Here is a 14767-nt window from a genome sequence, read left to right on the forward strand (position 1 = left end):
ATATATATTGCTGCACTAAAATGCAGCAGATCTCATTTGTGAAAGTTCAGTTAAATGTCACTTCAAAATAAAGCTTGAAAAAGGTAAGAAATTAGATTATTTTTTCATATTTTTCAGAGAATAACTGACAACGTACGTAATTGGGGTATATCGTTATCATGATATAAAATTATCCATATCGTGATGTTGCATTTTTTCCATATCGCCCAGCACTAGTCGCAGTCAGGATTTATTCTGTGCACGATGTGTCTCTGCGCGTTCACGTGTTGTTAAAATACAGAACTCACAGCGCCACCTACTGCCCTGGCCTGGAAACGTGCCGTTCTCACAGTCAACACTGGATCTGTGACGCTTTCAGATCGTTCATGTGTAAATTCTTTTAATTAAGGTGGTTAAACGTGTAAAATACAAAGATTTCTTGTCTCTTTAAGGGAACCAGCAGATCTGTTCGGACTAGCTGAGCAGATCTGTGGAAAATGAACAACAAATCATTCCGTATGTCAGGTTTTTTCTGATGATTGTTTTTACCAGAATCAGTTTTGTTTCTGTGGGCTGGAAGGAGAACAGCTGATTTATCTGCATCTGTAACTAAATTAACGAGCTCCTGTTCGTTCAGGAAGAATAACTGCCTTCCTGGTCGTCCGCAGGCAAACTCCAACGAGATCGTGTTGGCCTCCACCCATGACGTCCAGGAGGTGGACGTGTCCACGCTGGTGGCTGTCCAGCCCTACACCTGGATCGGAGAGGACTTCGATAAGGAGTCTCGAAGGTCCGAGTCCCCCCGCCTCTCAGAGTCCTGGTCTCTGTTGTCTTTAAGGTTAAACTCTGGTTGTGTTTGGGTTTTGCAGCTCTGACGATATCGACCCTCGCTCCTCCCACACAAACATCGCCCAGGCGAGCTCGGTGTCCTTCGCTCCACCACAGATGGCGGTGTCGGCGTCCATGCCGTGGCTCGGGAGCGGTCAGACCAGCATGGGGGCCAGCGTGGTACGAAACCGTTCTCTGTCCTGAGATAAACCGCTTTCCTTAACAGGTTTGCAGCTCTGAGTGTTAACCAGCGGGGGGCGCCAGCGCTCTGCAGCAGAACCTCCGACTCTGCAGTTTGTGTCAGCCTGTCTGTTAGCAAAATAACTGGAGGAATTTAAAGAAACTCTCAGAAAATAATCACTGGGTGTTCATCTACAGGAGTCAGCCTGGTTCAAGATGGCCGCCACAGCTAAGCAGAATTAGCAAACACAAAAGCAGCTATATCTCAGTCAGTTTTACAAATATTAGGCTAAGTTTTGGTGTGGTAGTAGCTGGGAGTTGTCCTCAACACACACTCTGAGTTAACAGACCTTAATGTGAAACTTTGGCCTTCAGTGTGGCGGGCGATAGGCATTCCTCCAAGGAAGGCTCATTTTAATGTTCTTATAACATGCATTAATCGATTAAACGCTGAGTCAGCGTTCAGACTGTTTTTAGTTTTTTGGCATCTAATTAATAATTACAGCATCTTTGCAGAACCTGCTTTAAAAATGTTTAATTTTTTAGGTTTTATTGAAAGGAATGGGTTTTAATGTTGAGGTTTTTTGTTTGAATTTTATCTCTTAAACGGCGTTTTGCTAATTTTAGCTCCTGTTCTGTCTGACTTCAGTCCTCTTCTCGTTAACTTCTGGGTCTCCTGACTCCGGCACATTTTCAGACAGAGTTTATGTTTTCAGTTCTTATCGAGCCGAGCTGGGCCGACTAAACAGCTGTGCTGCTGAGTCTACGGGGGGGCGGGGGGCGCAGATAGCTGCAGCTCTCGCAGCCGGCGACCCAAGGTGCAGATCTGCGTCACAGCGACACTCGGCCAGGGTTCTCCGTGTCCCGGCCGTGCTGATAAATCCGGTGAAGACGGGCCGAGGGTTTCCTCCTGTTTCTGCAGGATTTCATGTTTTAACTTCAGCTGAACGTTTGAATGACTGAAGTTCAAGTTTGTTTCCTGCCTGAAGTACAGATGATTCTTCATGATTAGTCAGCCAGGCCGCTTTACTCTCGCTCCCTGTGAATCTTGGCGTCAGACACGTCTCGGACCTTTGGAGCCTGTCTCGCTGCAGGACTCTGAGGTCTTCAGGTCTGATGCTGTTGGTGTCGTTTCAAAACTCGTGGAGCTGCGGCCATCTTGAATTAGGTTGTAGACGAGCCTCCGCCGGTTTGAAGATATTTTGCTAACAGTGTTTTCCTTCCTGAGGTTTCTGCCCCAGTGAACGATGAAGAGGTTTGATGTTTTTATTGTTTTCAGATCATGAAGAGGAATCTAAACAACGTGAAGAGGATGACGTCTCATCCCGTGTATCAGTATTGTAAGTTACTTCACTTTATTTAAATTAATTCTTTCACAGATTCTGACCCTTTTTTTAAATTCTTTTTTGTGTTTTCCTGTGTTTGTGTCTTTTGTCTTTTTGTGCGTATTCGTGTGTGTCAGACATGACGGGCGCTCAGGACGGCAGTGTGAGGATGTTTGAGTGGAACAGACCTCAGCAGCTCATTTGCTTCAGACAAGCAGGCAACGCTCGAGTCACCCGGCTCTACTTTAACTCCCAAGGCAACAAGGTACACACACACACACACACACACACACACACGTATGATAGCTGTGTTTTGTCTGCTCCTTCTGATTGTTCTGGGTGGTTCTCCTCGTAGTGTGGAGTTGCTGATGGAGAAGGTTTCCTGAGTCTCTGGCAGGTCAACCAGACGTCCTCCAACCCCAAACCTTACCTGGTGACCTCACACACACACACACACACACACACACACCTCCACACACACCTTCAGTATAACAGACTGACTGTACCCCCCTGTGTGTGCAGAGCTGGCAGTGTCACTCCAAGGCCTGCAGCGATTTCGCCTTCATCACGTCCTCCAGCCTGATCGGCACGGCCGGGCAGTCCAATGACAACAGGTCAGGTTCTGCACGGAGAACCTCCATCCCCGCCATCGTTCTCCTTCCTGCCTCTCAACTCTTCCTGTTCTCTTTCTGTCCAGGAACGTTTGCTTGTGGGACACTCTGATTTCTCCCAGCAACACCATGGTCCACGGTAAGAGACGCCGCAGTCCTCTGTCACCACGAGCTGCTCTGCGGCGTTCACACGTGTTCCCTCCCCCCGCAGCGTTCCCCTGCCACGAGAACGGAGCCACTGTCCTGCAGTATGCTCAGAAGCAGCAGCTGCTGATCACCGGAGGCAGGAAGGGCTTCGTGTGCGTGTTCGACATCCGCCAGAGGCAGCTGCTGCACACCTTCCAGGCCCACGACTCGGCCATCAAGGCCCTGGCTCTGGACCCGTACGAGGACTTCTTCGTCACGGGTTCTGCAGAGGGCAACATGAAGGTGAGACTCCAGCTCAGGATCAGCTGGGATGTGTTTGTGTTCTGCAGGTGCAGCTGCCTCTGTGATGTCAGCTTAATTCTTTGTCACAGATAAAGAAAGTTGCTCAAACGTGTCTCTCTGCAGGTCTGGAAGCTCGCCGGCCACGGCCTCATGCACTCATTCAGCAACGAGCACGCCAAGCAGTCCATCTTCCGTAACATCGGCGCCGGCGTGATGAAGGTGGAGACGCTTCCCGGGAACCGGATCTTCACCTGCGGCGCCGACGGCACCCTGAAGATGAGGGTCCTCCCCGACCGCTACAATATTCCCAGCAGCTTGGTGGACATCCTGTAACTCCCGTCCCCGTCCCTGTCCCCCGGTCCAAAGAGACACAGAGACACCGAGAGGGAAACAAAAACGCTTCCTTGGCGTTCTAACCAATAGGAACCGAGTTCGTCTGAAGGTCACCGAGGGTTTCCTGCTGCTGTAAATTATGTCCAGAATAACAAACGGAGCTGCAAACATTTTATTTATTTTTATGTTGTCGTTGTTTCAAAGGCTAAAGTTACAAGCAAAAGGTATCATACTTGATTTTAAAGCTAAATTTATTGTAATTTTATCAAAGAATCTCTATTATTCATAGAGTGTGTCCATAGGGAAGCTATGCATGTCCTGTTCTCGTTCCGCGGTGCAATCACAGGTCCGTTGGTAGTGCTCTGTAAAAGTGCTCAAGCAAAAAAAACACAAAAAAAAGTGTGTAACTGTCGTCATTTTGTGCCCACAGCTGAAACCTTTTAGCATCTTCTGTACGCAGCGCTGTGGTTCAGTGGTTTCTGGTGTGAATCAACTTGTTGGAATCTGCAGTTTGATTTTTAGTGGCCCCGCCCCCAGCCCGTAAGCCCCGCCCCCATCGCGCCTGGTTTCAGTTTGACCCCGCCTGCCTGTCTGCAGCCTGTTTGTGTGTTTCTCTCCTGTGAACGTGATTTCAATGTTTCATCTGTCAGAAAGATCCACTTCGGGGTTTTGCACAAGAAAAATATCAGATTTATTTGTTTTTTTTAATTAAGTTGATTTTAATATTTAAGGTATTTATGTTTTCCATTCATTTAACTTATTGCCTTTTTATTTTAGGAATGTAAAGGTTTTAGTGGCGCTGCCTGGGAGCCGTGCAACAGTCTGCTGTATGTAAGTGTGTTCACCTCCTCATGTTTTTACTCTTCATCACAAAGGAAATAGATATTTGCACTCAGATTCTGGAGACACTAAACGTTTATTTCAAATATCTGGGTTATAGAAGAAGAAACTGTTGTTTACACATGAATGTCTGGCTTCATTTGGCCGAGTAGTAAAGCGTTTGAAATAGTTTTACTATATAAATGATATAAATATAAATATATATATATATATATATATATAAGAACTACAACAACAGCTTGTACAAACATGAAGACATGTCTTTATTTTTGGTTTGTATCATACCAGTTGGATTAGTTGTAACTTTTGTTAAGTGTATGTTTGGTATTTATTATTAAAGAGATTTGTGTTTCTCCCTCCTCCCGCCCGCTGTATGTGCTGTGTGCAGCTTCCTGTGTGTGTGCACGTGCACCAGGGAAGGGTCAAAGGTCAGTTTTCTCTTTGTAAAGTGAATAAAAAGGTTTAATTTCATCAGGTTGATTTGACTTTTTTTATTAGATTTTCTTAAAGAGGTGAAATCAGTCAGGGCTCATGCTGCTTCATCACAGAACCAGAGAAACGGTAGAAAAATAAAGGAAAACATCTACATCATCATCATCTTCATCATCATCATCATCATCATCATCATCATCATATATTAATGAGTGTCATGCAAAAACAGAAAAAGGTTACAGGTTCGTTTGGTACAATAAGAGTTTTCTGGCTTATCACAGAAAAGGAAACACAGGTTCAGATTTTACCGTCAGCTTTAAACTTCTTTGTTTTATTAAAGCTTCACAAACTCTCCTACTGTTTGGGGTTTTTGGTTCACACTTTGTTATTTTAGCTGTTTTCACATCAAACCCTTCGGCTTGATCAGGAATAAGCTGCTGGGACTTTTATACTTTTCTAAATAAAAACTCTTAGATATCTTATCAGTTCCTTCAGAAACACTTTGAAACCTGCCTCAGTCACCTGAAAATGGCAGCACCTGTGCTTTCTTGTCCTAATAAGTCAGAAAGTTTTCAGCCTGTTAGTTTCTAATATAACTCAACCCAAATCTATGGGGGTGCCATTAGTGACAAAAATGTGTTTGTGTGTCTGTGAGGCGTGTATGTAGCATGTTATGTATATGTTAGGTGATATAATCACCTATCATATGACTATATTAGTGACATTGTCACTAATGGCACCCCATACAGCTGCTTCCTGGTGGAAACCTTCAGCTGCTTCACTCGTCGGAGATGAAATGGACCACACGCAGCCGGACGTAGCTCTGGTCCCACACGTACAGGTGTCTGTCCTTCGGGCTGTAGGACACCATGGCCAGGACGCCACCAGGTGACCTCAGGTCAAAGGTCATGTTGACCAGCTTCCCCTTCAGCAGGTCGAAAGCAAAGGTGACTCGGGTGTCCTTGTTGTCGGTGACGTACAGGACGCCGCAGGCGACGAAGGCGCTGCCGGCCTTGGTGCGGGGGTACGTGGTGTTTATGTACGACGTGACTGAGAAGGTCTTCTGGTCCAGCTGGGCCACCATGATGCTGTCGTCCACGCTGGAGGCAAAGATCAGCCACAGGCCGTTTTCGTCCACCGCCAGTTTGAAGTAGGTCTTGGAGTTGGGCAGCAGGTAGGCAAGGTTGTTGTACAAGGCGTCGTCTACGTGGAGAGTGTGGAGACGTCTGGTGTCCAAGTCGAACCTGCCGACAGACACAGGACACTGAGGTCAGAGATCCGTCCACCGAGGACATGGAGGTCAGAGATCCGTCCAGCGAGGACACGGAGGTCAGAGATCTGTCCACCGAGGACATGGAGGTCAGAGATCCGTCCAGCGAGGACACGGAGGTCAGAGATCTGTCCACCGAGGACACAGAGGTCAGGGATCCGTCCACCGAGGACACGGAGGTCAGAGATCCGTCCCTGTCCCCCAGTGTCCCTGTCCTTCAAAGTCCCTGTCCCCCACTGTCCCTGTCCCCAGAGTCCCTGTTCCCCACTGTCCCTGTCCCCAGAGTCCCTGTCCTCCAGAGTCCCTGTCCCTAGTGTCCCTGTCCTCCAGTGTCCCTGTCGCACAGTCTCTGTCCCCCAGTGTCCCTGTCCCTCAGAGTCCCTGTCCCCAGTGTCCCTGTCCCCCAGAGTCTGCAGGTCTTACCTGCCGATGCTGGACGTTCCAGCGATGTGGTAATAAAAGGAGCCGTTGTGGACGACGTGTCCGCAGCCTTGGTAGAACTTCCTGATGTCCACCAGGTCGCTGCTGTTGTTCTGGAAGGCAGCGATGCTCCTGAACTCCTTCACCACTCGGCCTGGAGAACATCGAGGAAACATCAGGGAAACATCTGGAACCGTCTGGTTCCTCAGACTTCACTGAGCGGCTTCAAGTAAAAAACTCTGACCTGAAAAATGTTCAGCCACCCAGATCCGCTCGTCGTCCAGCGCCGCCGTGTCCTTCATCCACGCTCCAAACGTGGTTTCCATCTTGGCCACATTCCTGGGGTTGATCAGGGACTTGATGAGGCATTCTGAGAGCAAACAAACAACAACATGTTTACCTGTTTACCTGTTTACCTCCGCAGACAGCAGCACCTGTTCGTGTCCATCAGAAAACTCACCGTTCTTCTGAGCCGGCTGCTTCCCGCTCATGGTTTCATCGTTCGGAACGGCGTGGAACAAACCTGTCAGACAGTTTCACTTCAGGTCATCAAACTTTTGAATGGTGAGATTCCTTCAGAACATCTGGAGGTTCCTACAGATGTTCTGAAGGTTCCTTCAGATGCTCTGGAGGTTCTGTTCAGACTTTGGCACCATTTGATCGCCCACCGCCATGAAACGTGGGCGACCATTTGTCTGTTATAAAAGTATTTTATGAACCGATGAATAGATTTTAATGAACGTCTCAGAAAGTAATCATAAGATGTTGACCTTCGGAGTCAACCCTATCCAAGATGTCCGCCACAGCTAACTGAGACCACTTTTTAAAAACCACAGGAAGGAAACCATGAAGAACTGGAGTTTGACAGAACTGAGCGCCAACGTTACCCTGAAGGTTGGCTCTGTGGTGCCGAGTCCTGGGAGGCCCCTGAGGTCCAGGAGGTCCTGGAGGTCCTGGAGGTCCCACTGGTCCTGGAGGACCAGGTGGACCTGAACAAGAAAAAGACCAGTAAACCTTTGAAACTAAAATATTTATTCAAACGCTGAATGTCTCAGTGGAGACAAAGACTTCTTGCCCTCGATGACGACGTCATTGGAAGGTTGGGACATTTCTCCAGGAGGACCAGGCTCTCCAGGCTCTCCTTGTTCTCCCGGTTCCCCTGGTTCCCCCTTCTCCCCTGGAGGTCCTGTTGATGACATCATGAATGAGTCCATTTCTAACACGAGTCACTGAGACGTTTTCAGTTCATTTCACTGAAGTTTAAAACCACAGAAGAAGAAAAGGAAGCATTTCCTCTTCCTGTCAGTCAAGCTTAGAAGGATGAAGAGCCCGAAGCGTCAGTGAGAATAATGGAGCTTTCCTCTTTCTGCACCTTTTTTCCCTCTTTTCCCATCAGCCCCGGGGGATCCAATCTGTCCTGGAGTCCCGTCTGTCCCGTCTGTCCCGTTGAGGCCCGGCAAACCGTCCGCACCAGGAGGACCTGCAGAACCGTAACAGATCAGAGTCTCTGAGACCAACGGGTTTTATCTGCAGGTGGACCTGTCCACTGACCTGCTGCTCCTGGAGCTCCTGGAAGTCCTGGAAGTCCTGGAGGTCCTGGAAGGCAAAGTTCGGTGGTATTACAAAGTAAAAGTCAGTTTTTGTTCTCGTGTTTGTTGGAAGCATACCAGCGAGGCAGACTCCTTTGGTGCTGTTGCAGATGTCAACCAACAGTTTGATCTAAAAAAGGCAGAAAATTAAAATATTCAAAACAAATAATTTCCTCAAAATATGAAATCACTTCAGAAGTCTGTGTCTCACATTTAAGACAACATTTAAATGTTTCTGAGAAAAAATACAGAATCTTTATTTCTGAAAGAACCAAACGCCTCAGATGAATATAAATTATCTTTCAGAACGCTGAGTCAGCGTTTCCTCTGACTTCCTGTTTAAAATCAAACTTCTTCTGCAGACTTTGATCATAAATGAAAACATTTTAGTTTTTAATTAGAAATATGAAATACGGAGATCTTAATAAATCCTTCAGAAACTTTGTTTTCTTTAAAATCTGCTTCTTCGGCTACTTTTAGCTTTCAGCTCGTGTTTATTCCCTCAGTTTTAGCTCACAGTCGCAGTAAATGTTTATTTTTTATGCTGTTAATCGTTAATATTGAACTCAGGCTCTTCTCACCGGAACCATGGAGTAGGTCATCATCATCATCATGTCCTCCTGGCTTTTGTGGAACCGCTGGATGTTCCTGTGTTTCTGCTTCTCTCCTCCCCCCTCCTGGCTGGTCTCCTGCAGGTGGACCTTCTGATCCTGACTCCTTTTGTTTCTGGAGGTCTGGGACTGTGGATCCTGGACCACGCCGGCCCTCAGACCTGCAGCTCCTCTCGGCACCTCCCGGAGGAACTCCACCACCGAGCTCTGCTCCACCTCCGTCAGCCTCGCCTCGGTCCTCTCCAGCCGGGCTCGCTGCTGGTTCTGCTGGACCATGAGCACCAGGAGGCCCACGGAGTTCAGCAGAGCCAGGAGGCAGGTCCCGTACAGAACCATCCTCTGGGCCAGCGTCATGCTGGGTGTGGGGATCCACATGGTCACCACCTCGCCGCCTCTCTTCTGGGGGTCCACAGCTGACCTGAACATTCACAGAGGAGCCAACGTCCAGGAGGACAGGAAGACAGGAGGACAGGAGGACAGGAAGCTGGGTCTGTCCAAAACCTCCTGCAGTCAAACGGACCCAACAGAACCTGAGTCAGTTTCAGTTTCTGCTTCACCCGTGTGGTCTCCTCTGAAGACTGACTGCGAAATGGTTCTGTTCACCAACTGCAGAAAAGGTTGTGTGTGTGTGTGTGTGTGTGTAGTAGTGTAGGAGTGGGCATTACACAATCCTCTGTCTGGGAAGAAACCCCGGCCTGTTCAGTCACCTGATTTAAATTCATCACAGGCCATTCTCCAGCACCGCCGTGGGCAGACTGACATCACACACACACACACACACACACACACACACACACACACTGTATGATGCACAAAAGAGCCCACATACAGAGAACATGCAAACATGGAATATTCCAGACAAACTTCTCGCATCACAGAAGAATTCATCATTAACACCTAGGCAGCAAACTGCTGAGTCATCGTTCGTTTCCTGAACTCGTTTAGCTCGTTAAGCTGCTGGACTTAATTCTTTTTAAAAGATTTAACTTTATTTTCAAATATTTCCTCCGTGGAAACATCCAGATGTCCTCAGCTCCTTCAGAACCAGCTGCTGGTTCTGGTTCTTCTTGTGCCACTTTCAGCTTTTAGCTCACGTTATGCTGTTTCAGTTTCTTCAGCAGTCGTTCAGCTTTTCTCTCCTCCTTCTTGTGTCTTCAGGAGGAAACCATCTCTGTGACGGAGGCTCCACTGACTGCAGAACCTTCTGGTCCGGACTCTCAGCCCAGCACCACGACCCGGCAGCAGGGAGGAAACCACATCGTGCCCGAGGCTGTGGGTCACAACATGGAGGCCGATTCTTTGTCCTCGGCTCTGAATGGATCTGAGATCATCGGTTTCATTCTGGGATGTTTTCTCTCTTCCTCCCGTTTCGCTTCAGAAAAGTCAAACAAACAGGAAGGAATGCTTGTCACCCGCTGAGCTCAGCTACTACCAACCTGCTGACTCGTCTTCTTTCAGGGCCGTTGCCTGTGGCGGCCATCTTGAAAGCAGATATATCTGGAAGCTTTATTAAAGTGTGTCCAGTGGATCATGAGATATTTTGCTAACAAACCGGCAGGTGAGAACCAAACATCAGGGAACTCGAGCAGAGCTGCTCGTTTGAACGTTTCATGAAGACAAAGATGCGTTTGACGCTGAGACCCGGGCCCGGTTCTGTTTAATCATGCAGAACGATCTCAGACTGAATTATGGTGACACAGGACGCCGTTTCAGCGCTTCGCATTCCTCCGCCGGAGCGTGGGCGACGGCTGAACTGACAGAGTCCTTTATTCTGAAGGAGACCGAAGCAGACAGCAGGAAGTTTGTCTCACATTTCATCACAAAAGGCTTTGAAACGACAACATGTAAAAACTAAAACAACAAGGAAGGAAAGTCTGAAAACCAGTTGTTTCCCAACAGGTCAGGTTTTATAAATGAACCCAGCAGACTTTCAGGAATGCATATCACCCGCCACCCTTTAAAGCTCAGAGTTGTGTTGGAGATGACTCTCAGCTACTACCACGCCACGGTTCAGCTCAACGTCTGTAAGTTCGACCGTTTGAGTTACGGCTGAGGGGGATTAGCTGTGGCGGCCATCTTGAACCAAGCTGACTCCAAAGGTTGATCAGTTGTACATCCAGTGATGACTTTGATCCGTCCTTTTGTTCAGGAGATATTTTACTAACAGCCAATCAAACGATGAAACTCTGAGATCATCCCTGGTTCTGGTGATCGGCGTCGCCTCGATCGGGCCGAGAACGAAGAGCCGGAGATGTTCGGCATTTTTATCCAGACTGACTCTGAACAAGAAGAGTCAGTTGTCTGTGAAACACGGCGGTGGTAGTATCATGGTTTGGGACACATTTTGATGCATTTGGGACTGAATAATAAACCTTTCATAGACATTTGTTAGTGAACATAAAGATATCAGGACTGAAGGAGGAACAAAAACACGTTTTAATAAAAACTGTTGCTGAAAATCCTTTAATCTGCCGTTAGTTCGACCCAGGCTGTGAACTACTACTACACCACTATTTAGGCCTTTTTATTTATTTTAACGTGGATGCAGAGGCTCAGTTTTTGTTGTTTTCGGTGGTGGATGACGGCCCGGGCTGGAAGACACAACACTGATAGAAAACTGATGTTCTGCTCTCAGTATCAGGTGATAAAAGTACAAAGACTCTTTCTTCTGAGAGTTGGACAACTTTAAGCTCTGGGAGAAGAAGTTTGAGTGAAAATGATCCGAAGTTCTGACATCTGCAGGAAAGTGTTTCATCCTCAGTTATTTTCTGATGAAAGGCGGCTCTGGTTTAAAAACAGATAAAGTTTTTCTCTGCTCACGGTCCAGCTGTTGGATGGGAGACTTCCACTCCGATTCTTTCATGTTGCTTCGCTTCTCGTCAGCAGAATGTCAAACACGAGCTCTCAAGGACATGGGCACGGATCCAGCTTCTCAAGGCCTGGTGTGTATTGTTTACCCTTCCCCTGCGATGTTGTGGCGTTTGTCTTACCCTGACCTGGCTCGGAACCAGCTGAGAGCGCTTATAAAGACAACACTCAGACGGCTTGGATCATTCCACTCGTCACGTTTCAGGAGCTTCGTTCTTTCAGCTTCTTATGGATCTGATCTCCTGTGATCGGGCCATGACACCCGAGGGGTTTGATGGGGCCGTGGCAGACCTGAACTCCAGGTCCTCCAACGCCACTGGAAGCCGGTCCCCTGGGGTCCCCGTGGCAACGAGGACCCTCTTATTGCTCGTTTGTCTGCTGCTGGTTGCCTGGAGTCACACGGACAGGAAGACAATCCCAGGTAGGTTCAGGTTTCCTCATTTCAGCTTTGAATCAGAGTCTAAAACAAGCTGAAAGGTTCTTACCTCAACAGGACCGTCCTTCTGTCTGGGTCTGGGCCCACTTCTGTCCTACCTGAGGTTCATCTGGACCGGCATCGGCACGGCGAGTAACTACTACAACAAGAAGTACGGAGACATGGTGAGAGTGTGGATCAATGGAGAGGAGACCCTGATCCTCAGCAGGTTGGTTGTCTCTGCTCATCTTCATGCTCCTCTGCAGGATGAATGAGTGAAAAATGAATCCTTTCCATGAAACCAGGGCATCAGCAGTTCATCACGTCCTCAGGAGTGGCAAATATACGTCACGCTTCGGGAGCCAGCAGGGACTCCGCTGCCTCGGCATGAATGAGAGAGGCATCATATTCAACAACAACGTGACTCTGTGGAAAAACATACGCACGTATTTCGCCAAAGGTAGCATCTTTGACCAGCTTTCCTTGCTGCTGACTGAAATATTTACCGTGCATGAATCATAAAACCTTTCTCTGCTTCAGCCCTGACGGGTCCGAACATGCAGCAGACCGTGGAGGTTTGTGTCTCGTCCACGCAGTCTCACCTGGACGACCTGGACAGTCTGACTCATGTAGACGTCCTCAGCTTGCTGCGCTGCACCGTGGTGGACATCTCCAACAGGCTCTTCCTGGACGTGCCTCTCGATGGTGACTACAGCCCGGCATCTCCTGCAGCTTTTAGGAGCACGGTGCATGAAGTGCCTGAAGTCACCTGCTTGTTGTTGTGTGCAGAGAAAGAGCTGCTGCTGAAGATTCAGAAGTACTTTGACACGTGGCAGAGCGTGCTGATCAAACCTGACGTCTACTTCAGGTTCAGCTGGATTCAGCAGAAACACAAGGCCGCAGCGTGAGGAGCTCAGATCTACACCCAGCTGCTGATCGCCCGCAGGGGGGGTTTCATTTAAACCAACTCTTCTGCTCTCTGTGTTCCTACAGCCAGGAGCTGCAGGACGCCATCGAAGGCCTCGTTGAGCAGAAGAGGCGGGAAATGGAGCAGGCAGAGAAACTGGACAACATCAACTTCGCTGCAGATCTCATCTTTGCACAAGTGAGTCAGAAGTTTGTAAATTCTTCCTTCATTTTAGGTCAAAACTCTTTGCTTTTAATTCAGAACTCATGAAATCCTGTCAGCATGTGAAACTTCTTCATTTGGACCGTTTTGTGTCAGGCTCCGAGACGCCGGGAGTTTTATAGATGTGACAGCTCCGTGCACGCTCACATGAACCCACAGAAAGGTTCTGGTGTTTTTTCAGAACCACGGCGAGCTGTCCGCCGACAACGTGAGGCAGTGCGTGCTGGAGATGGTGATCGCCGCCCCGGACACCCTGTCCATCAGCCTGTTCTTCATGCTGCTGCTCCTCAAACAGAATCCAGATGTGGAGCTGCAGCTGCTGCAGGAGATCGACGCTGTCGTAGGTGAGAAGCTGCCCAGATACGGAGGTGGAAGTATGATGGTTTGGCTCCGTCTGTGAGGAAAGACTGTCCAACATCCAGCTGTTGATGTAACAGCAAACCTGTAACACCTCTAAAATCTGTAACACCTGTAACATCTGTAACATCTGTAACATCTGTAAAATCTGTACACCTGTAACATCTGTACACCTGTAACATCTGTAACACAGTCATTTAAAACAAAGCTGCAGTTTGCATATCGCCCGCCGCGTGTCATGTCAGAGTTTTCACCCTGAGCTGAAAAGTGAGATGTTTTGGTCAAATCTTGAACATATTTTAGTATTTTTTTATTATTTTGTGTCATTTGTTTATGGTGAGGTCAGATAAAGTGCTGTTCCAGATGTTTCTCAGATCATAAACTGTGTTTTTTACTGTAAATCATCTTTTCTGAGGTTTTGAGCTGGAGCTCAACAGAGATGCTGCTCACACAGAAAATGTTGGAATAGCCCTTTCTCGGACAAACTGGAAGCAAACATCTCTGTTTGTCCTTTTTATCTCAGAGCAGAAAGTTTGTGTATTAAAGGGACTTCCTGCTGTTTCAGGTGAGGAGCAGCTGCAGAACCAGGACCTTCAGAAGCTGCAGGTTCTGGAGAGCTTCATCAACGAATGCCTCCGCTTCCACCCGGTGGTGGACTTCACCATGCGCCGGGCCCTTTCTGATGACATCATCGACGGCTTCAGGGTACGAAAGGGCACCAACATCATCCTGAACACGGGCCGGATGCACCGGACCGAGTTCTTCCACAGAGCCCAGGAGTTCAGCCTGGAGAACTTCCAGAAGAATGTGAGTGATGAAGACGTTAACTTTGGTTTAATAAGACTTTTAATTTGAAGGTTTGTGTCGTCTTATATGTTTACAGTTTTAATCTGCAGGTGAAGTTTATTTGTTTTTAGGAGGCTTGAAGTCATTTTTCCTGAACCTGCCGTCTGCAAACTTTACTTTAACCCAAACCCTCAGAGTCCAGAACCAGAACCAGAAGCTGGGCTCTGAGCTCTTCAGTCCATAAATAACTGATGTGAAACCTTCTTCTCCTCCTTCTCCTCCTCCTCCTTCTTCTCCTCCTCCTCCTCTTCCTCCTCCTCCTCCTCCTCCTCCTCCTCCTCCTCCTCCTCCTCCTCCTCGCCCCC

The 14767-nt window shown here is 48.0% G+C and overlaps 3 protein-coding genes across 8 annotated transcripts in view; 2 read left to right on the forward strand and 1 right to left on the reverse strand.

The window, feature by feature from the left end:
* Positions 1-4996, forward strand: part of dmxl2 (Dmx-like 2) — a 44129-nt gene extending 39133 nt beyond the window's left edge. For 5 of the 6 annotated variants that reach the window (XM_037979687.1, XM_017440062.3, XM_017440063.3 and 2 more), the window contains 9 exons: positions 648-769; positions 849-987; positions 2267-2327; positions 2450-2577; positions 2668-2745; positions 2835-2926; positions 3010-3062; positions 3135-3352; positions 3476-4996. In XM_037979687.1, coding sequence (XP_037835615.1) covers positions 648-769; positions 849-987; positions 2267-2327; positions 2450-2577; positions 2668-2745; positions 2835-2926; positions 3010-3062; positions 3135-3352; positions 3476-3685 — 1101 coding nt within the window. In that variant the 3' untranslated portion in view covers positions 3686-4996. The remainder of the gene's footprint in view (positions 1-647; positions 770-848; positions 988-2266; positions 2328-2449; positions 2578-2667; positions 2746-2834; positions 2927-3009; positions 3063-3134; positions 3353-3475) is intronic. The other variant, XM_025002501.2, reaches the window with a different exon arrangement.
* On the reverse strand, positions 4807-9453 carry gldn (gliomedin). Its single transcript, XM_017440068.3, has 10 exons — positions 8818-9453; positions 8315-8366; positions 8199-8243; positions 8020-8127; positions 7723-7833; positions 7535-7636; positions 7108-7170; positions 6892-7017; positions 6651-6801; positions 4807-6201 (listed from the first exon to the last, which is right to left on the reverse strand). Exons 1-10 carry the CDS (start codon positions 9271-9273, stop codon positions 5736-5738), a joined length of 1680 nt encoding a protein of 559 aa, XP_017295557.1. The 5' UTR covers positions 9274-9453; the 3' UTR covers positions 4807-5735.
* Positions 9454-11899: 2446 nt separating this feature from the next.
* The window catches only part of LOC108250266 (aromatase), a gene marked incomplete in the record, with an annotated part of 4393 nt that continues 1525 nt past the window's right edge, over positions 11900-14767 (forward strand). Inside the window, 9 exon segments of the mRNA NM_001329361.1 lie at positions 11900-12136; positions 12209-12359; positions 12436-12590; positions 12671-12835; positions 12920-13034; positions 13124-13235; positions 13441-13603; positions 14182-14423; positions 14661-14760. Of these exon segments, the coding sequence (NP_001316290.1) occupies positions 11944-12136; positions 12209-12359; positions 12436-12590; positions 12671-12835; positions 12920-13034; positions 13124-13235; positions 13441-13603; positions 14182-14423 (1296 nt within the window).

This window comes from Kryptolebias marmoratus, linkage group LG15 (assembly GCF_001649575.2).
Source record: "Kryptolebias marmoratus isolate JLee-2015 linkage group LG15, ASM164957v2, whole genome shotgun sequence".
NCBI classification, from domain to species: Eukaryota; Metazoa; Chordata; class Actinopteri; order Cyprinodontiformes; family Rivulidae; genus Kryptolebias; species Kryptolebias marmoratus.

What these genes read in the sequence shown, in the direction of transcription:
- gldn (XM_017440068.3), bottom strand. Translation starts at nt 9,273, where the DNA reads ATGTTCAGGTCAGCTGTGGACCCCCAGAAGAGAGGCGGCGAGGTGGTG. An exon ending in GCAGCCGGCTCAGAAGAACG is followed by an intron (nt 7,018 to 7,107) that starts GTGAGTTTTCTG and finishes GTTTGCTCTCAG; the next exon opens with AATGCCTCATCAAGTCCCTG. An exon ending in GGTGGCTGAACATTTTTCAG is followed by an intron (nt 6,802 to 6,891) that starts GTCAGAGTTTTT and finishes GATGTTCTCCAG; the next exon opens with GCCGAGTGGTGAAGGAGTTC.